The sequence below is a fragment of the Odontesthes bonariensis genome, chromosome 24 (genome assembly GCF_027942865.1).
Source record: "Odontesthes bonariensis isolate fOdoBon6 chromosome 24, fOdoBon6.hap1, whole genome shotgun sequence".
Taxonomy (NCBI): Eukaryota; Metazoa; Chordata; class Actinopteri; order Atheriniformes; family Atherinopsidae; genus Odontesthes; species Odontesthes bonariensis.
Genome location: NC_134529.1, coordinates 10,762,677 through 10,784,322, shown reverse-complemented (window position 1 = coordinate 10,784,322; position 21,646 = coordinate 10,762,677). Strand labels below are relative to the sequence as shown.

The 21,646-nt window shown below is 41.2% G+C and overlaps 2 protein-coding genes across 2 annotated transcripts; both read right to left on the bottom strand.

Moving 5' to 3' along the window:
* Nucleotides 1-10,416: 10,416 nt before the first annotated feature.
* slc30a1a (solute carrier family 30 member 1a) lies at nt 10,417-15,578 on the bottom strand. Its single transcript, XM_075459192.1, has 2 exons — nt 14,646-15,578; nt 10,417-13,075 (listed from the first exon to the last, which is right to left on the bottom strand). The coding sequence occupies exons 1-2, from the start codon at nt 15,208-15,210 to the stop codon at nt 12,177-12,179; spliced, it is 1,464 nt and encodes a 487-aa protein (XP_075315307.1). The 5' UTR covers nt 15,211-15,578; the 3' UTR covers nt 10,417-12,176.
* Nucleotides 15,579-16,398: 820 nt separating this feature from the next.
* On the bottom strand, nt 16,399-21,457 carry nek2 (NIMA-related kinase 2). The gene is made up of 9 exons (XM_075459193.1): nt 21,171-21,457; nt 20,224-20,441; nt 19,907-20,147; nt 19,657-19,739; nt 19,427-19,553; nt 19,081-19,309; nt 17,511-17,565; nt 17,278-17,354; nt 16,399-16,977 (listed from the first exon to the last, which is right to left on the bottom strand). The coding sequence occupies exons 1-9, from the start codon at nt 21,264-21,266 to the stop codon at nt 16,781-16,783; spliced, it is 1,323 nt and encodes a 440-aa protein (XP_075315308.1). The 5' UTR covers nt 21,267-21,457; the 3' UTR covers nt 16,399-16,780.
* Between the last annotated feature and the right edge of the window lie 189 nt (nt 21,458-21,646).

Sequence of the window (21,646 nt, the reverse complement as noted above, 5' to 3'; positions counted from 1 at the left end):
AGACAGTCCTCCCTAAGGGGACTACTCTTCCTGGGATTCTTCTCTCCACTGTCGCCTGCCACCACATGACGCTCTGGATGAGGCACTGAAACGACATGAGTTTTCAATGTGATCAGTAGGTTTTCTTAGCTAGGCAACTTTTTCACACAAATAACATTATGTTGAAATGCACTAATTTGGATTGAACTGGTTTGTAAGTTATTTGATTTAGACTGAACTTGATAAAATGTTACTTTTAGGTTCAGAGTCCAAGCCTGCAGACATGTTCCAACCACAAAGATAGCCAAAAGAACAAAAAAAAAGACTGTCAGCATATCTGTTCAGCACAGTCATAAGTTACCCTGTGGTTTTTCATATCTATATTCAGTGTTGCGTGCATGTTGTATTCATTCTAGATGCCTTACAAGTGTGCAAAATGCAGTCCCAAATCTTAAAAACATTCAAATGTTGCATGTGCTCTGCATTTGGTGGTACGTTGCTTTCCTTTGCAGATTACATACTGTTGCTGCCACAAACCTTAAATCAGCAAGAAACCACCAGCAGGATGTGAACTGTGCAATACAAACACATCGTGAGCACTTGCAAAAACACCTGTCCAGAGCTACTGCTTGTTGAAGAATCTAAGAGCATACATTTCAATATTTATTGGCAATTTGATTGAACAACTTTTGCAAATATTTTTGTGCAAAGAAGCCAGAATCGTAGTCTGCCGATCTGAATCATTTCAAATTATATTCATCAGGGTTGTTCTTCCAGTTTGGTGTTGATCAATGCTGAGTTTGAAAATCAAATACTAACCCAGGCCTACAGCCATGCTGCCTGCCGGTAAAGTTGTTTCCTTTGCAATGATTTGGGCATAAATCTGGTGATTTTTCTTTACTGTGTGTCCTTGCATTTCATGTGATGTCCAATCCAGTTATAATACATTGTCAGTTTAGGGAAACAGATACTGCAGAGAGGAGACAGGATGTGACACTTAGTGTGATTCATTTATTGCTCATACTAATTTTAAAAAGCTGCTCTGTAACAGAATCAAGCTGCTTGTTGTTACAGCTGAAGCTGTGTCTGGATAGTGTTCAGACTTCAGATGCTGTGGTTCAGTCTATAGTACTGTGAATATATCTGTTTTTGTTTGAGCACGTTGTGTTTCTGTGACACAGAGTCGAGGCATAGAGTTACACAAAACAGCCCTGAATTAACATAACCATCACTGCACTCTCACAGCCACCGTGTTGCTGCACCCATTACAAACAATTGTGGTGTGTCATTCTGACCAAAGCACAGTCACAGCAGCGACAGCTGTGTAATCGCATATTCTGTTATTTTCACTTGTACCCAAAATGTGCCAGTAGCATATACATATTGACACATATCTTTTGAGACAAAATGCATATCATCTCATGCAACACTCACTTAATGACAGCAGCAGTGAGAGGAAGAGATGGGAAGGCAAAACAATTTGCAGCAAACTAGTAAATGCATGCACATAATTGGACATATAGAGGTTGGTACATCTCCAACAGAAATATAGGTGGGTACACTCTGTATACCTGTGTACAGCCTGCACTGCATCACTGGTTACAATGGTGCAACTTGTGGCTGACTAGTCACAGCTGGTAGCATGATGCATTTCTCTATTGATCAGAGGAGGGTCAAACCTTAATGTGAGGAAAGCATTGCAAGAGAATGCATAAAAACATCCCAAATATTTTGATTTTAGCAACGAACATCATGTAGAGCAGGGCTGATAGTTTTGCAGATTATGGCAATTTAGTTTTTTAGTAAATTTCATCCTGATGTGAACATGAATGTCCTTTTAAATGTCAGAGTGATAAATGCAGTAGGTTTTTGGAATCATCACTGTGATACGTTACACTCTCATGAGAGCCAGTATAAATTCTTCTGTTAATTTTTAATTTAGTTTATTAGTATTAGTTTAATGAAGATGTCAACAGGCTGACAATAACGCCGTGAAAGTTCACTGCTAGATTGGCTAAAAAAATTTTAAAAAAAGAGTTAAATGATCCAAATTGCCAACAAATGTGACCGTTTCCAAAATGTTAGGAAACAGTGTAAAATATAAATTCAAACAGAAAGGATAAGCTAATTGTTTGATCACTATTTTTGTGTACAAATAAAACAGATCAAGTATTTCATATTTTAAAAAATGAACTTTTTTGTTTTGTTTCTTGTAACTCGTGCTCATTTTGAACAGTCAGGAGAGGGTCATGTTTATCACACACTGTCTATGTTTTTGGGGAACCAAAGAATCAAATCTTTTTTATAAATAATTTCTTTTGTTTGATTTTGGATTTCAATGACTCAACAGGGTCAACTTTCTTCTATTTTTCCTTTCATATTACACCAATAATTTCAGTCTGTGACACCACTGAACTGTAGATAGGCCCGTTTAGTAACCAGACTCTTTTACTACAAAGTCATGCTGTTATAGTACAGCTGGTTTGTCATTTTCCTGCTGAAATATGCAGAGCATTCCCAGAAAAAGATGTACTCTGAATAGAAGCATACACCCCACATCCATTACTAGTGCCCACACAGGTGTGAACTAAGGCACCCTCACCTTGACCTCTAAACTATGGTCTGATAACAAGCACATTATCCTGAAGGATTCAGCATCCATGTTTCCCAAATCAACATTTCTGCACTTCCAATATACATACAAGATATCCTTTGCCCAAATCCTTCCATGCAGCAGATTTCTCTGGATTCTCTGAATCTTAAACAATTCACCTTTTGCAGAGTGTTTTACCTTTTCTGTCTTTAAGTCTGAAATATTTATCCTCACTGGGTTGGTCATGATACTCACCAGTTACCAGTTGACCTAATTATTTTTTCAATGATCCACCAGGTGATTTAAAGCAATACAATACTTTTCAATTATTTTCTTGCCCCATGCCATTTTTTTTCGTGTTGCTGGAATCAAATTCAAAATGAGCACATACTTTTAAAAAATCCAATGTGTACATATATATATATATATATATAGATACATATACATATACATATATGTATAAAACTCTGTAGTCAAAACTTTAATTTGCAGTTTAGTACTACAAATTTTCAGGAAATTGGGCTTCATGTTACCAGGCAGATGAGGGAAACCTGTGTGTAGGGGGGGTGTTTGTCAGATAATCACTGTGCTGGTTGGGAGGGATTCTTTCTCATTCACTCAGCCTGCTGGTTTCAAACTTGTCAGTCTTTAAGGCAAGGCAAGTTTATTTGTACAGCACAATTCAACTACAAGGCGATTCAAACTTTACAGAGACATTAAAACAGTAGAAATAAAAAGCATGATTTAAATTTTAAACAAAAAAGAAAGAAATAAGAACAATAGATAAAATCAAATGAAATCAGTAGTTAAAATGTGATTAAGTTTTGAGCTTTATTCAAACGCAGCTGAAAATAGGCGTGTCTTTACTCACGTCCTTGAGACGAAATTTGTATTGGTCAGGCAGGAATGAGGCATTTTCCATACAACAGCAGCACCTGACCGCGGGTGTGTGCTTCCAATTATAAAACAGAAGCATAAAAAAACTTGTGAAGTGGAGGAGGAGAGTATGAGTTGGAAGGAAGCTCACAAACACTGTGTAAGAGCAAAAATCTGCCTGATGCGTCATCGTGGTTAAATGCAGAGGAGTTGCAAATCAGACCTGATTTGTATATTACCAAATCGTTACATGATCAAATCTTTTTTAGACAGAAATGTGTTATTTACTAGTGTGGTGAAACACAACTCTGTCGTACACCACTCTGACTTACAAGGCTGTACTTTTCACAGACTTAGATTGTTATAAGAATTCTGTGGGTAACTATCAGTAAGGATTTGTTACGATTTAAAACTTTGTCATTTTTTGTAGATTTTAGACTTTTTCCTATTTAAAAGTCAGAACTATAGGTGACTCTACTGGGGGCAAAAAAAATCATGCTAGTGGGATGAGTGCGACTTAAAAACTGCTCAACTAAGACAGACAGGAATGCATAGAACATCAGAAAAACGAGTCCTCCAGTAACACTTCCACACTGTCACTTGGTAGGTTTTCAATATGGGACTTCTCCTTTATCTTGGAATCCTGTTAGATAATCATTCTGACTGAAACTTACAGAACAAGTCTGATAATATTTAACCCTCGCCACACTGACATTGGCTGTTATGTGCCTCCATGTGCTCTCCTCGTTGTTAGTAATAGTTTCTCCTCCCTGTGAGCAGATTGCGCAGACAGAGAGCATGTTTGGTGTTGAGTCGTTAGCACTCTGTTTATCAGCAAGAAATTAATTATTGCGGGTTGAACCCACTCAACTCTGTGATCAAAGTCTGAGCAGCTGACAAGTGAGGTTTGACCGTACAGTGGGGGCGATCCATGAAACATTAACTCTGTGTCTTTTCCTCAACACCCTCCTTCACAGAAAGCACATGAGTTGATTCACTATATTTGCTTCATAACTGGGATGTGAAAGGGCAAACATTGCACCTCTTATTTCAGCTGCACACTCCGTCATGACCATGGTTTACTCATCAAATAGTTTGTCAAGTCAGATTATTTTTCTTGCATCCTTCTAGAACAATTCAATGGAGACACATTAAAAAAAAAACATTTTTGTGCCCATAAATGTATATATCTCTATGTCAGCATAACATCTGCTGCTTATCAACAGTGATAAAACAGCTCTCTATCAGCATGACATTTAAGATAAGATTGATACATAAATTCATTTTTGACCTTTGAAATAGCAGCTTGCCGAAAAATAAAGAAAAAAAAATCTTCTTTGGAAAACTCATCCCTGAGTGAACTAAAACCATAGCAGGACACACACTTGTCAGACTAAGTCTACATGATAAGACACCCTTTATTTTGAAAGGTCAACATTTGTTTAATTTCTCCCTCATTTTATTTTTTTTTTGGTGTATAATTAATTCTCTTTTTTTTCTGAACATTCGTGGCTCCAAAATGTATTTGTAAAGAAATATTCAGAATAAAGTTCATAGTGATTAAAGTTTGAGGCATGCAGCATTTATCACTTTTGACGTTTCTGTTTAATGTGCTGCCTCTGCACGTGCTCAGTTTTCTGGATACTCATGTCCTGTTCTCGCTGAGTGGGATCTATAAAGTTGATGTTATCTCACTCAGTAGCATTTCTAAAGCTTTACAGCTTTTTCAGAGAGGCTGCAGAGGCTCCTACAGCGTAAAAGAAAAGAAATAAAGAGTAGAACTTCTCTTCTGAAACTGTGAGGCATACTCTTAACTCTCTGTTGACAGCTTTCGTAATGAAACAACATTCTTACCAGCTCTGAACAACAGTGAGAAAAGTCATTACAGTTCCTCGTGACAACAGTTCAAACTTTTGAAATGACAAACAATAAATGCATAGCAGCAAATTTGCATCTTTGATATGATCAAATCTAAAGTTTTTGAAGCTCTATGGTTACCATGGCTTGATCCCCATAAGGGTCCCCTTAACATTGTAAAACTAAGAGTAAAGGTAAAGGGGGGGACTTGGATTGGGCCTAACTGCACATCTCAGCATGTGGTTATACATTAAAATCATATCAAATATAAATCAAACAAGGGTAATTACCCATACAGCAGAAATGTGGCAAAACTCAATATCGATTTGAATTCCTTTCAGGCGACACAGCTTTCTCCAATTATGTTTTTATAAAATGATTTTAAAAATCAAACCAAATAACAGAAATGGTGTATTTTTAAATTCCCTTAGCATGCTTCGTTGAACCCAAAAAGTCAAGCTCTTTCATGTTTAAGGATATTGGAAGAGTCCACAGCATGCTGATTTGGTTCAAATGCCTCTTCTTCTCAATATGACGACAAATGAGGATGGTTTTCAGTGTTTTATGAATGTGTTTCATAGTAAAAGCTTAACATTTTTATTTTGACCTCCCCACCCTCTCTCTTTTGTCAGGTGTTACATCATTTGCAGTATATCTTCATGTGCCGTTTCACCAAATGTTGAGTGAAATGCTTGGAAATGCTATTTGGCAACAGCATCAATATGTTAGCTGAGTATTCCAAATCTGCGTCTTTTCTGTTTCCCTCTAAACATTATTTGGGAGCTTCTTTCCCTGCTGATCATCATCCTCGCTACCACAGAGCTGGTTAACATTCCTGCTCTCCTAATCTCTCGCAGGGCGTCAGTGAGTACAAACCTGCCATGTGGTCAGATCAAAGAGAGGAGTGTGGGAGAGGACAGTCTGCAGGAGATTCTCAGGTGATTCCCTTTAGTTTCACTCTCTGAGCCCAGAGTTCTCCATGTTGCTGATCCTCATGTAACTGGGATTCCTCTCATGTGTATGGAGCAGTGGTGTTGATCAGGAAATTCTGGTCTATGAGACAACAGGCAAACTGGCTCAGACATACGGAGGACAACCATTCCTCTAAAAAATGTAGTCCTAATGAGCTGCTTTTCAGGAAATATTTTGTTCACCTGTCTGATAAAAGTAACAGTTGAGAGCAGTTTTATTAAGAATTTGGCTATTGATTTACCCTTACAGTGTTCTTTCCTCAAAAAGAATATTTGATTATTAACCTTGAGGTTAATTTCAGTTGAGTGTTATCTGCACTATTTGAATATGTTATTCCTGCTTTCAGAGCTTTGATTGCGTACGATTTATTTTTGGACTAACACATTTCAGCCCTCTTAATGTGTCACTGGACCTATGCCTGGAAGACCTATTTCGTCATTCATTCATGAAAGCCAGAGTATGACTAAAGTCAGTGACTGCCAAAGAATAAACAGAACTAAATAGCTTGATGTTGTTGGTTCGTTATGATGCTGGTGCCGTCAGCAGTAAAAAGCCTTGATTATAATAATGTAAATGACAGTGCTTTCGAGAGAAGGATGGCAAGAGGAAATGAAAGAAGCCGCTTCACCCTCACTTACAGTCTGAGTCATCATCTCATTGTTTCAGCCTACACACTGACTGACGCACACAGATCAATGACAGCTTTTCTAAATTGAAAGGGTCAAAGTTCTGCTTTTTGGTCCACAGCTTTTTCAGTTCTGTGTTTGTTGAAAAACCTGAAACTCAGCTGTCAGCGTTTCACCAGACCACAGAGCTCACTGGGAAACATAAAAAGTGAGATGATTATGAAGCTTTTTCTTTAAATGTGTCGCAGTGAGCTGTTCAAACAGAGCTAAAATGTTGCAGATTACACTTATGACAGAAACTCTCACAGTCACTTTCAGTCCATAATTATATTTGAACAGTGCAGAGGAAAAAGTTAAGCTGTGTCCAGAACCCCGTTTATTCTTCTGTACGGGTGGCATCTGTCACTGAAGACATTCTGTTTTGTGTTGTTTGTCTGTCCGTCCATCATTAACACGTTTACACACATCTGACTCATGATATCGATATGAATGGCATCACATCCATATGATATTGAACACCTTTTCTGTTGAGCAAATGGTGGCCTTTAAGGAGCAAAACGCAACACTAAACAAACACATTTCACGAGACATTTCACAATGTATTGAACACTACAACATGAGACAAACAGTAACGAGAACATTTAACAAAATATATTCCTAAAACTTTTCAAACAAATCATTAAAAATGTTTTTTTTTAATCCAGTTTAATCGGTTGGCTCACTGAAATCTTGGGTTTCGAGAAAAGTTGTACTTTGGGCATTTCTTTTGGAGTTTAATTTTGGGTTTCTGAAATGTTTCCCTTTTTCTGGTTGTCCTTTCTGAAATGTCAATATTTTTGCCTCTGTTGGCGTTTATTGAATTTTTATGATATTTTGTGAAATAAGTTTCTTGAAACTTTTTTTGGTAGGTTTAGTGTTTTCTGAAAAGACATGTTTTTTTTTAAAAATATATTATTTCACTTTTTTTATAAAATATTTCAGTTTTTTGTTGTGTTTTTGACACTATGTAGATGTTTTGAGAGAATTGCTTCGCTGGGAGTCGGGGATGCATCTTTAGTAGCTTCAAACAATGAGCTAAGGTGATTTCAAATCAATAGAGGCAAAGGTCTGGACACACCTGAAGGTAAAGAGCAACTTGACTGTTTGGCGGACTGACAAATAAACAACAAATTCTTTCAAGCAATAAATAGATAGATAAATAAAAAATCAAAGCTGATATCAATTAGCTATATATAGATCTTTTGAGTCCTGTGGTTTGCAGAGTGGGGCCTCCATGGATCAAGCTTGTTTTGGCTCAGGCAAATTCGGATCTTGGGAATTTTTGGTTGTCCAGGAGCACTTCCTGAGCATTTTTATTTTTTTTTTAGTTGTTGTTGTCTTACACGACACATTGTCCTGCTAGATGCAGATGTAGGAGATGCTGTGTGGTGTGGTGCTGCGTGTTTGGGCTTGTGTTGCATCTCCAAAAATGAAAAAAAAAGAAAAAAACATAAAAATAAATGATGAAACTTCAGGTTTTCCAATACAACATGGCCATCCCTTCACTTGTCGGTGGTTTTAATATTTGGTTAGTTTCTGTGTTGAATGTTGAAACTGAAAGCAGCATTCCTCTTAAGAGGTTTGCGGAAGCAAATATTGAGCAGAGGCTTTCTTGCATTCCTGCCAAGAGTTGGATAAGAACATTAATTCTCCCTTCATATCTGTCCGCTCATTGTAAAGCCGACCGGCTCAGCATATAGAGTGAAAGATGAGAGCGGCCCACCGAAGTTCATTGGTAAACATGTTTTAGCTCACAACCTTTAAAGGTTTTTCGTGTATTTTCTTCATGTAATTTTCACAGCAATCTGTCCCAATATAGGTAAAATATGAGAGGCACAAGCTGGGGAAAAAAATGTATCAACAGGATGCTTTTTTTGTGTGTGTGGGGGGTATTGTGTCCGGCTTTTTTAGCTTATGCAGGTCGCTGCGTCCACAAACGCTGCGTTAGCAAAGGTGAATACATTTAGCAGCCGAGTGACCTCTAACCCTTAGGTTCGGTGTTAACTCCCCCTCCCACCTGCACAGATTAAGCTTCCAGTTCACCCAGTTTGAAAATCCCTGGGACAAAGCCAGGGCAACAGATGGCCTAGTATAACCCCCCCCCCCACACACACACACACACACACACAGATAATAAGGTTAGACTAATACATCAGCAAATAAGTGTAAGTCAAACTAGTCTTTGAAGCATCTTTCAGTTTTTCAGAAGGCCTGAGCAGAAATTATTATTAGATTATCTTTAGGCTTCTGGTGAAAAAGAAATCCTCAGAACAGCTGTGAGTGCATTAAAAGGAGTGTTTTCACAAATTGCTGACTAATCCCCTCTCAGAAATGACTGTTTAGTGACACAAACAAGAGGATAATGCACAGGAGGCACTGAAAACTGAAAAGAACACCTTACTTACACAAAGAGTACAAAACAAGCACCTGGCTATACATGAGCCACTTTCTGTACAGGCTGGAGAGAACAGAGAACAGCAAGCACCCAGCAGCACTGAGGAATGCTGGGTAGAGACCTGCACTTGTTGCCTCTGGAATGCTCGCGAGCCTCTTAAAAAAGTCGCCTCCGGCTGGCGGCAGCTTCTCCAGCCCCACAGCCTCTGCAGACTGACAGTCCGAATCTGCTTCTTCACACACCGCAAAGAAGAGCGGTGAAATGCTGCAATTATGGACTTATGTAATGGCAGCACAACACTCCACAGCTCACTCAGTGGGTCAGATTTACTAACCACTATTACTGTTTAGATAGTTTGAGGCTTTGTGGCTGGACTGAAGACATGAGCCACACATTTCCTGTCTTTACAGATTATCTGTAAATATAGCTTTACATGCAGGGAGCTTGTACTGGTTTAAAATGTCCAACTATTGCACAACAGCGTTTAAACACCTGCCTGGTTCGTTTTTGGTTACAACATTTAACTGATTTATTCTTTGTCAACTTGAACCAACCTTTCTTAGTTAACTCAGCACGTTTTTAGTCACTTCGTGCCTTTATGTGGACGTTTCTCTGTGAATGTTATACAGCCATCGGCAGTCTTTTTGTCTGTTTTTGTGGCCCTTTTTTTACACTTTCTGGCAGTTTTGCTTCACTTTCTAGTTTATTGGGGGCCGTCACATTGTCTAACTTTTACTAGAAACCGCTCTCAGCTTCTTGCAATTAAAGCGCAACAAATTCTAGATTATGTATATCAATAAAAATAAATCAGGATATCATTTTTTAAATCAATTCCTGAACCACATCCTGAACACAAAAAAAACATCTTCAGAAACCAAAACTAAAATCCCCTTTGCCTTCTTCATTTTCTTGATTTCAGAATGTCTTCCCTTACTCCCTTACTCTTTCCTCAGTCCGCTCTCTATCCAACAAACTAGTTGACATATTTTTAAATAGGAAATAAACTTTTCTTCATGGAAATGTCCCCTGCCCAAAACCATCTCGAATGTGAGGGTATAACATAGCAAGACTAAGGCATGTAGGTTCTTCAGCTGTACCAACCAGCCACATTTTGTTTTTATTTCACAATGACACATTGGACAGGTAATGTGGATATATATAGATATATATCTATATATCAAAAACACATCAGCTGACATGTCATATCTAAAATAAAAAAACAAACATTTGTTTTCAATTTGCACACAGAGCTCAAGTCATAAAAGACAGAATAAAAGTGACCAAACATTACAAATGAAGAAAAATACATTTCCCAGCACATATTTCAATATTGCATACACATTTAATTGAGTGGAAATCTGAAATGCATCGACTTTAGATGATATATGTGCTGACAGGGGGAACGTCGTACAATTTCAAAGGCCACCATATGGACTTTAATTCAACAAACAGCCTGCTCAGCTGCCCAGACCAGAGGAGAGGCAAGCTATGTGATGATTCATTCCCTACAGTCATGGGTTATACTGGAGGATACCAGAAGGTGCTGGTAAGCAGCAACAAGAGCTCTTAGTGGAGCTGTAAAATGTCGAACACCAGGTCTCAGTTTGGTTGTGTGAATATGGTCAAACATCCTGAAAATACAAAGGCTCCCACAGAATTGACTGTTGACAAGGTGCCGAACACATTCATGAGGATTTCAAAACAAGAATCAACCAACAACCAACACGAGAAAGCTTTCCAGTACAGGCTCATACAGAGAAGAGTGTATCACTAATGGTATACAGTGCTAATTTCTTCACAACAGTCCCGCCCCTCCGGCTTGAAAGGCGACAAATTCATGAATAAACTTTTAATTAGGTGACTGTGCCACCGTAATGAGTTCTGTTACACTGTGTCGACTATGGTTAGTGCTAAACCACAGCAGTTTGTTTAATAGGCAAGGTGAGAGGTGTCGATACGGCTTTTTTATCCAACTAATGACTGCAATTAAAACCGAGTCAAGGCCAGAGTAAAGTCTATAAAACAAAATCATTATAAAAACATCACATTTGAAAAATGAAAAAACTACAGCATAGATAATCGGTCACAAAAATCCAGACAGAAAAATTGAAAAAATCTTTCTGTATCATCCAAACTAAATATTATAAACAGCATCTAGAAAGGGAGATAGATCATTTCTAATAACTTAAATACTTAAATTATTAAGCAATACAATACTATTCCACTTGCAGCCAGAGGATAAGAAAATAGATTTGCTCACAGCCTACGCATTATAACAAGACGGCAGACTCTTTGCTGAGAGGTCCAAAAGGCTAGACAACATAACCTAGTGATGTGTGCACCGACAGTCCACTTGGAGGAGAGGGCGTCTCTTTGATCCCGTTGGTCCTGCAGCGTGAAGCTTTGGCACAGAAAACACCACAGAATGAGATGGCACGTCACAACACGGTGCTAATGAGGGACACTCATGCAGGCCTCGCTCCAGTGTTGGAGGAGATGAGGTCCGTGAACCCCAACATGCAGCACAACCAAACTGCCAGGGCTACAGAACACAAGATAGGGGCCGAGCGGCAGAGGAGAGGCCGGGCAGGGCGAGGCAGGAATATGAGGAAAGGGACGACTGGAATGGATAGAAACTGAGGCTGAAATGGATGAACGTGGAAGTGTCAGGCATGTAAAAGGGCGACAAAAGAAAATGAAAAGTGAAGGAAAAGAATTTTCTAATGAGGGCAACAATGGGTCAAAAAGAGAACAGCTTCCTGTAAATGACAGTGACATTTTTTTTGCCCAAAGTGGTAGTTGTCCTGCTTCCCCTCTGTTACTTTCTGACCCCTCCATCTCAGAGGGACGACTCCACCTCTCTGGTGATGATAACCTCTGCCTCAGTCCGGGGGCACACCTGAACCTGCTCTGGGGTCTCAATGATTACCTCCAGGGCTGCGGCGGCAGCAGGTTTGCAGTCACTGCCGGTTTTCTTGTCGGAGCCTCCGTTCTGTTTGTCCGCAGAGCCGCAGCACAGCTTGGGGGCGCACTGAGTCCGACAGGAGAGCTCGCACAGGGAGTCCCGAGACTCCGAGCTGAACGTGACGAACTCTGGCTGGATGGTGGTGGCGTGGATGCCTTCATTGTGAAAGAAGTCCTTGATGCGTTTGGCCACGTCCATGTAAGATGTTGGGTCGTGGCATTTGATATGCGCCGTGGCGATGATTCGGCTTCCTGCAAGCTGCCAGATGTGCAGCTCGTGGATGGCCAAAACGCCGTCCAGGCTCAGCAGCCGCTCGTTGAGCCGGCGCATGTTGATCTGCTTGGGGACGGTCTGCAGCAGGATGAGGGCCGACTCTTTCAGCAGCGGGTAGGTAGTGTAGAGCAGGATACAGACCATGGTGATGCACAGCGTGGGATCCAGGTACAGAACCCAGCAGGGCCCGGCGGTTGACATGGGCGAAACAGTTGGACCTTCCAGCAGATCAACTAGAGTGTGATTGACATGATGGTGGTCTGTGGTGTGGCTGTTAATACACGGGTTCACACATATCTCATCAGGTTTGCAGGGCTTCCACACAAACATAAAAATGATAGCATTGACCACGACAATGACAGAGCCCAGGGCGTCACCCAGCACGTGCAGGAAGACCCCGCGCATGTTGAGCTGTGACGATGAGTCGTGGTCATGGTCCATCTCGTCAAAGTGGATGCTGCCATTCATCTGCACATCCGTGTCATCTTTACAGCTGATGTCTGAAGATAAGAGAAAAAAAAAACATCAGGGAGGTAAGTTTGGTTTCCAAGAACATGACAGTTGATCAAATCAAATGGACTTTGACACAGAGACACTAATACGTCGTTCAATGGAGATAAACAGAACGGACAGATATGAAGTCTAACAAAAACAGAAATGCCACATGGAGAAACTGGGCTCATGAAAGGGAAAGAATGTGGTTGCATCGAATCGGTCTGCAGGAAGAACACTTTAGAAAGACGACTGGAGGAGCAGTTGTTGAATTGTTCGGTTACATCATTTCAAGTCCATGTGAGACAAAAGAGCCTGTGTTGCTATGGGGTAACACAAGTTGGTAAGGGGTCCATTCAAAGTCAAGAGGAGAGTGATTAAGAATCATTTATATGCAGCCCTTTCATTTGACCAATCTGTTTTTCTTCTTCTTCCTCACAACAGATGCTTTCACTGTGGAGGACTTCTTAGCCTTGTGACCAAGCCTGCGCTATAAGTGCTCAGGGCTAAACACATGGGAGTCAACATACCGGACGGTCACAGTGGAATACACCAGAGTAAACTCCCAGCATGTGGCATCCTAAATTGCAACAATAACACTGCACAGCAAATTCACATTAAGCTAATTTAATTGGTATCCGCAGCTAGTGTGGCACCCAGAGCTGAGGGAGCGGCGGCTCGCTCCCATCCCAGGGCACCGCCGGGTCATTCATCAGCGGCTAATGATGTGTCTGGGGCTGTCGAGTCCACGGTTACACTGATGTATGACCGACCGAACAGCAGTCAGTGCATGGAGGAGAAGGGGGTATAGTATCCATTGATTGAAACTGGCAGGGCCTAAAGGTGAAGGAAATGGTCTACTCTATATGGGTTTAACCCTTCAGTGAGGAAGAAGTACTGGCCAGCTTCAGGTTAAGGGAGGCTGTTTTTTTTTTATTCCCAACAAACAACTGATTCGTACTTAAGCATAGAACGATGAGCTTTTTTTGTGTGCGTTTATGGCAACCAAATACTACAACATGGCTGTCACTATCACATTATCCTTACTTTACAAGCAGTCAATCTCCTTGAGGGGAATGTGTGTAAATTCAAGCAACAAGAACAACAGAAAGACGTTACAAATCCTTCACTAAAATTGTTCAACTTGGCAACAGACAAAAAACATCCGTCTAGGCTGAGTCAGGTAGAAGTTTCCAGATTATGGTCTTTAAAAGCCAGCTGAGAGGAGCCAGTTTTACAAAACGTGAAACCTGAGGCTTCACTGGCTTATGACACTGACAACGGCCAGTTTCCAAGGATGAAATGCCCAACAAATAAGCGATAGCACACACATAAGTCTGCAGCTGTCAAGGAAACAATATGGATGAGTCAGACGGTTGTCAGGGCATGCTGGTGATATAAGGATGAACTGTGAGGCAATCTGGACTGCTTACAGTGAAGATAAAAGTCTTAACACATTCTGTCGAGTCAATGGTGGGACTCAATAAAGGAGGATTTGTGGTGTTTGAGCAGATCTTATACGTCTGTTCTGTACACAAATCGCATATGTCAACAAAGACACAAACAACTTATACTTACCAGTTCTTTGTCTCACATCACCCGGGCTGTTGTGATTCCCGACAAGGTTGTTGGTCTCCTCTCCGGCTGACCCATTCCCAGCCTTGCCGGTTTTCCCCCTCTTGTTCTTACTCCCATGAGAGTGACCCCCGTGGGAGTGTCCGTGGCCCCCACCGGCATGTCCATGGAACAGACAGAGCCCGAGCAGGTTGACCAACAGCCCCACGGCACCGACCCCGACGACCACCAACGGGCTCTCGATCTCCTGGGGTTCGGTGAAACGCTCGACCGCCTCCAGGACGATGGTGAAGCACAGCGCCGTGAGGAAGACGGCGTTCACCAGAGCCCCCATCACCTCCGCCCGGATCCAGCCGAAAGTATTCTTGTTGGTGGCGTGGGTTTTCTCGGCGAACCGCACCGCGACCAGAGCCACAACCAGCGCGATTACGTCCGACAGCATATGAAACGAGTCCGACAGCATCGACAAAGATGAGGTGATACGACTGACCACCACTTCCACTATGAAGAAGATAAAAGTCAGCGAGAGCATACACATCAGCCGGACACGATTCGGTTCGCAAGCCATTTTTCTTTCCTAATAGTCCTCGTAGATTCAAGTTTCGACTAAATGTCGGGTAAGGTTTCACCGTGTCCGAGTCCGAAATCACCAGGACATCAGCGAACTAGCCCCCTGGTTCAACTCCAAGCTAACGTGCTCACGTTAAGCTAGCTGGCTCCCGGAGACAATACGATCAATGCTAACAGCGTTCTGTCACGCCTCTGTTATCTGACAGCATCACTCGACTACATCTGAAGACAAAAACGCGGATATTTTAAGGAGATACTAGATTTTATTGACCGTGTGAATAAACCGTGGTTTCCCCCAGTATATTCCAGATAGGTCTGCCGACGAGCTTCAGTTTGCAGACGGCTGAAACTTTGCACCCGAGCCGGTAAACTTTCCACACGGAACAAGGCACATTAGGGGCACGCCCATGAGGGCTCCTATTGGTGTGTGGGGTAAGAAGAATGACCTGATTGGTCAAGTTTTGCAGCTGTCGCAAGTGGGCGGTGCAAAAAAGCCAAACAACGACGGTTGCTACGCACGCCAACCGCAACTGTAATCTCGCGATGACATCTTCAAATGATTATTAAATCTAGTGGTATCGATACTTCTGTCAAGATTAGCCCCCAGATGTTCAGCTTTTGATTGATTTCATCATTACTGAGGTTGATGCAATCAAAAGGTAAGGGCCTAAGAAGGCAAACGTGAAAATCACTGTCTTTAGTCCGCCCTAATAACGATATTGTAATCGTTATATTTTATTAACCTAATATTCGACATTTTTGCAGTGACAAAAGAGATTCTGTTTTCAATTATAGTTATCTTTGTCATTAGATCTTAGAAGAAGAAAATAGGCTTAAGGAAGGTATCTGGATAATCCAATTTATTCTACTGGATCTACAGTTGTTTTGAATATAATCATTATAGAAATGTCCCTCCTGATTACATCCAGTAATCTGCTAGAAACAAAGAACTTCTCGCTGTGAACTCTTACTGGCCGTAATCAACCGTTTGACATGAAACTGATGACCCCTTGTGGGCACCATCAGTTGTGATAAGTGTCTTTTTAGCCCCAGGTGAAACGCAAAATTAAAAGGATTTCTTCTCAGTTATTGTTTTGATTTATATATATATATTTTTTTAAACGAACAATCTTACAACATAAAATTTTTTCAAATATAAAGTTCTTATAGTCTGTTCTGGGTCAGTTAAAGCAAAACAATTTCACAATTATGAGGGATAGTTTGCATTTTCGTTGCCAGTTCCAGAGGTTTTATTTTTCATGAAATCTGTCCCTTTTTTTCTGGGACATAATTTGTGAAAGAAACTGACCAAAGATTAACAGGGATATACACACAGTACACTGAGAATCACAGTAGCTGCCTGTAACATCAACAACACCCACACAACACTGTCCAGCTAAGAAAAACTTTAGATACTACAGAGAGAAAACACACTAATCGGACTCATTCGGCTTCACTGCTGCCGCAACAGCTTAGTTATCTTATAAATGACTCTATATTTACATCCAGTGGTGACGACTCAGAGGCTTTCACATTCATTCACGTGTAAGCGAGGTATGTTCATGTGATCAGCGGAGGCCAAGGATCTGCCTGCTCTTCAACTGGCAGATCTTCTCCACTTCGCTCAGTTTTTGGGCACGTAGATTGGCAGCCTGCAGCCTCTTCATCATCATCAGCGCGCTCTGACAGCCATCGGGCTGCTGGTTTTCTTTGCTTTCACCGGCAAAGTGGACCTTCTTCTTGCCAGGGGACAGGTTCTCCTCATCTAGAGCCAAACAGCAAGTGACTGATTAGCAAAGGTCAGACTAGAGTTAAAAAAACAAACAAGGCAGCCCCGACTAAAACCCTTGCAATGACAGCTAGATTTCAGATTGTAAGGTGCGTGGTAAGAGGTGGTGAATTTAAAACCTCCTTGGTTGATAAAAAAACAACTTTATTTACATGATATGAAAAGGATAAATAGATCTGATTTCAGTCATTAAATTTCTAGACAAATGACACAAAAACACAGCTTAGTTCTGGTCTAGGTTCAGTGGATCCAGAGGTCTTCGTCGGATTCCCATACCTATGTCTTTGCCGTAGACCAGTGCCACATCCCTCTGCGCCTGCAGCCGGCTGTAATTCTTCAGCAAACTCTCGGCTCTGGAACAGAAGGTGAGAATGAACAATAATGTACCAATCAGCAAAAGAGACAGACAAAGAGTGATGGTGTCTGTGAATGTGCAAAATAGGTCAAATGACAATGAGAGGATTGTTAACAGATAATCTCTTTAAGAAAAAAAAAAAAAAAAAGGTTACCGTGCAAGCTTTTCATTTATCAGACGCTCACGAACACACAGTTCCTGCTCCCGTTCTGTCATTGAAAGAAAAAAAACATTTTTTTTTAAGTTATCAATGCTTCTTTATTGGCACATATTTCAGCAGACACACTGCAGCGTGTAATCTCTCCTGTCAGCCGGGGACTGTGGGCTTGATTGCAACACTGCTGTAACGTGATCAAACCTGTTCCTTCCACACACATCCCTTTGACTACACTGTCACCCTCTCTGTCAGATATAACCGGCTCTTTGTAGTTCACGTCAGGCAAACACAATTTCATATGATCACGTGCAAACGGGCCTAAACGAGTATTTATATATTACATTTCAAAAAGACTTAGTGAGACGATTCCTCAGTCAGATCCTGTAAGTGTGGCTGTCAACTGTTTGTTTAAAACACCGAAGTGAATATGAGATGCTTTGCAGAATCCGCAGCTTTTCTAATCTCTCATCATAAGCAGCTTTGCACAGTTTCATCCATGCTGCGAAACCTACCTAACAGCCGCAGGTCGGCAGAGATCAGGATATCCTGGCCAGGATACGTTAACACAAAGAAAAGGTGCGAGGGCTTGAAATCTCTTCAACCAAAGCTTTGTCAAACGGGACGTAGAAAGTGATTAGACTTAGACTTAAGCAACCTAACTAATAATCAAATTTGTGTATTGGTCAACTATAGCCTTTAATAAAAACACAATAGAAATCACCTCCCCAATTATATTCATCAATTTGCTAGACAAAAGACTTCCAGGTGTGAAATACCATCTCTCTAAGTTTTCACAAGAAAATGACGACGTCCTCAGGGGAACTACGTCTTGATTAAAGAGTGTTTTGTCTGACTGCGATTCAAACTAAAAAACAACTTCTTCATTTATCAGATGCATGCTTATCATCGTGTTGGCTCTTTTGTCAACACTGTCCAAGTGTGAAATGTTTTCAAATTCTTGTCATATTTTTGCTTGATAAAGGACTTCAGCAGCTGAACAGTTCAAGGCCTGGCTTCTTGTTCAACATGCCTGGTTTCTAAGCTCAGTTGAACTTAAATGAGCAGTTGGCACAGCAGTTTTTTTCCCCCTTTGATTTGTGGATTCAGAGATGAACTGTGTTCACCAAGTCCAACCTGTCAGAGGTGTTCCTGTGCAGGGATGTCCACCCCACGATCTGTTTCTTTTTAAAGCAAAGAGCCTGCGGATCAGACACGTTGATTATTGGTTTTCATCCTCCTACCCTGTGTATAGATTTCACCCGATTCTGTAAATCTAATGATATTACGTACTGTAGATGGAGAAATTCACTTATTCTTTTCATTGTTACCCCCACAGTCTTTCAGAGTGGTGAAACCCCTCCATATCACTACTTTTGAAACACTTTTGGTGTTTTTTTCTTTTTTCTTTGCATTACTCAGCTTTTTCAATGTTTGTTGCCTCTGACCTGACTTTTTATATTTGCGTTGCTGGCATCAAATATAGGGTGTGTTCACACTTGTATTGTTTTTTCCGGTCTGGACCAAAGCAGACGTTTAGCCCAAAGTTTACTACAACTGAAAGTCTTACTCTCCAGTCTCTCTTCACGTCCCTTGAGGGCCTGTTCTCTGTCCCGCAGCGCCTGTTCCCTGAGTCTGAGCTCTGCGGTGGTGGCGGGCACCGGTTCAGGTGGCTTGTGGACGGGACAGTCAGATTCTACAGACTTCCTTCGAGGTCGCATCTTCCTCTGCTCTTCAGCTACAGCGTCGCTCAACAAGCTGCTCTGGAGAATAGACTCCACAGAAGGCCTCAGATAGTCCTGCCAACAAAAAGGACTCTTATGTATCCTGACAGCATCGGCAGGGGCACAATGCTCTGCAAAGTGATTTACTGTCTAATGCTACATTACAGCATTGTTAAATAATCAATTTCAAACCTTTAAGTAGAGCATTTTGCTGAGTAAGGTGTTCAGCTCTTCAGAATACCGGTACGGGATTCTTCTGAACTTCCCCTCTCTGATCTTCTCTGCCAACTCCTTCTGGTTATAAGCAGTGAACGGAGGCCTAACAGGATAAAGAGGATGAATAAGAATAATTTTAAAAACTGTCAGATCTGCTGTGAAACAACTGGGGGAATCGGTTAAAGCAGAGCAGCGGGAAAACTTACGATAATGCACATAGCTCATACAGCAAACATCCAAGCGACCAAATATCTGACTTCTCGTTGTATGACATCCTGTTTATTTGCTCCTGAAAGAACAAAAAAAAATGTCAACAACGACAGATTTCTTTAAATGTTTTTCTTTTCAGGTTTTAAGCATCAGATTTTAGGACGGGGAGGGTTGAGAGATCAGGCTAAATATTCCACAATCAGGCATTTTTGAAAGGTTAACCAGGGTGGCCGACATTAAACTCACTGGAGACATGTAGTATGGCGTCCCAACAAATGTCTTTGCAAAGCTGGTGTCGTGGTTCAGAATCCTCGCTAGACCAAAGTCACCAAGCTTGACGTTCTGCCTGACGTCAAGGAAGATGTTGGCTGGTTTCAGGTCCCGATGAAGAACCGTGGCTCTGCCGTCGCTCCGCCTGTGACACTCCATCAGGGCTAATGCGAGCTGCGCCATGACTCGCAGGATGAACTGCTCCTCCAAATAACGCCTGCCATGTAAACACGCTTGCAACTTCAGAAAAGTTTGAGAGAGGAGCGTGTCTTCACAACCTTCCTGTGATTTACCTTTCTTTAATGCACCGGCTGATGAGACTGGACAGATCTCCACCTTCGCAATGCTCCATGACAATGTAGAGCGTGGCGTTGGTGCGGTCTATGATGCGGTCATAGTACCTCACTATGTTTGGATGCTTGAGCTCCCTCAGGAGGTTCACCTCCGACACCAGCATCTGCTTCTCACTCTCTGCCATGGTGCCGTAGTCCAGCTCCTTCCACACAAGGATCTACAGAACAGAAGCGCTCTAATTAAACCAACCGAGATTTTAAACAAAGAATACACAGTTGTTGTTTTTTTTCAACCGTTGCACAAGCTTTTCCATCTTTGGAGCAGAAATGCTCATCTTTCTTCGTTTTTTTTTTTTTATCTACATTTATTTTGAATTTATTATTTCAAAGTTTATGTTACTTTCTGGTCATTTCTTACTCCATCTGCAGCAATTTGTAGCCATTCTGTGTCTCTTTGTGGATGTCGAACTGCGTTGTAGCCGCACTTAGTCACACGTTCAACAGCCCAGTATATTCAATGTGACTTTGAGTTTAGTTTTTACAATCTGAATGTTTTAGCAAATTCAACAACAAAGTCTTAAGCTGTTCTGAATCTTTCTCTCACTGTTTTGAGACATTTTCAGCCACTTTATAATAATTTTCAATCATTTTGTCTCTAGAATTCTCTTGAAATATTTAGTGGCTCTTTTGAGATACTTTATAGATGCATTGAGTCCCCTTGGAGCCCCATGTTGAGTCATGTTAGGCAATTTTTAAAATGTATTGTTTTAAGTCTCTGTAGATTTTAAATGTTGTTGCATATGTCTTGTTGCATATGCATTTAATTCAACCGTAGACGCTAACGTTTTAACCGGGTGACAACATCAGCACCAACTGCTTGGTGGTTACAACAACAAAGACATGTTGACTACCCTACAGCTGGGTTGCTATTTGTAAGACATACTCACTTTCCCGTCACTTTTTCGTCTTATTTTCTGGCATCTTCCATAGGAGCCGGAGCCTATAGTGTACAACACCTCGTAGTCCTCAACACGGGACGGCATTTTGTTGTTTGGCAACCAACACTAACGTTAAAAGTTACCTAACTCAACGTTAGCGTTATACGGCTGTGGTTTAGAATATATCTAAAACAGCAGCTTCCACAATCTGTTGTACTTGGGGGTGCCTATCTTGCCTCTCCAGATGACTACAAAGAAAATTTGTTTGGTTATCTTTTTTCGCCTGTAGTTCACTCATGTCAGTCGCAGTTGACAAAACAGGAAGCGCTTACTCGCAGTTTGAATTGGTGCTTAAATCGGTGCTTGTGATTGGTCTAGTGTCTCCGCATGGTGACTCCTGATTGGTCAGTATTTAGAAACAAGTTGTGAGGTTGCTAAGCGCCCGAGAACCGCGAGAACAACGCGCGTAGGTGGAATGTGTGCAA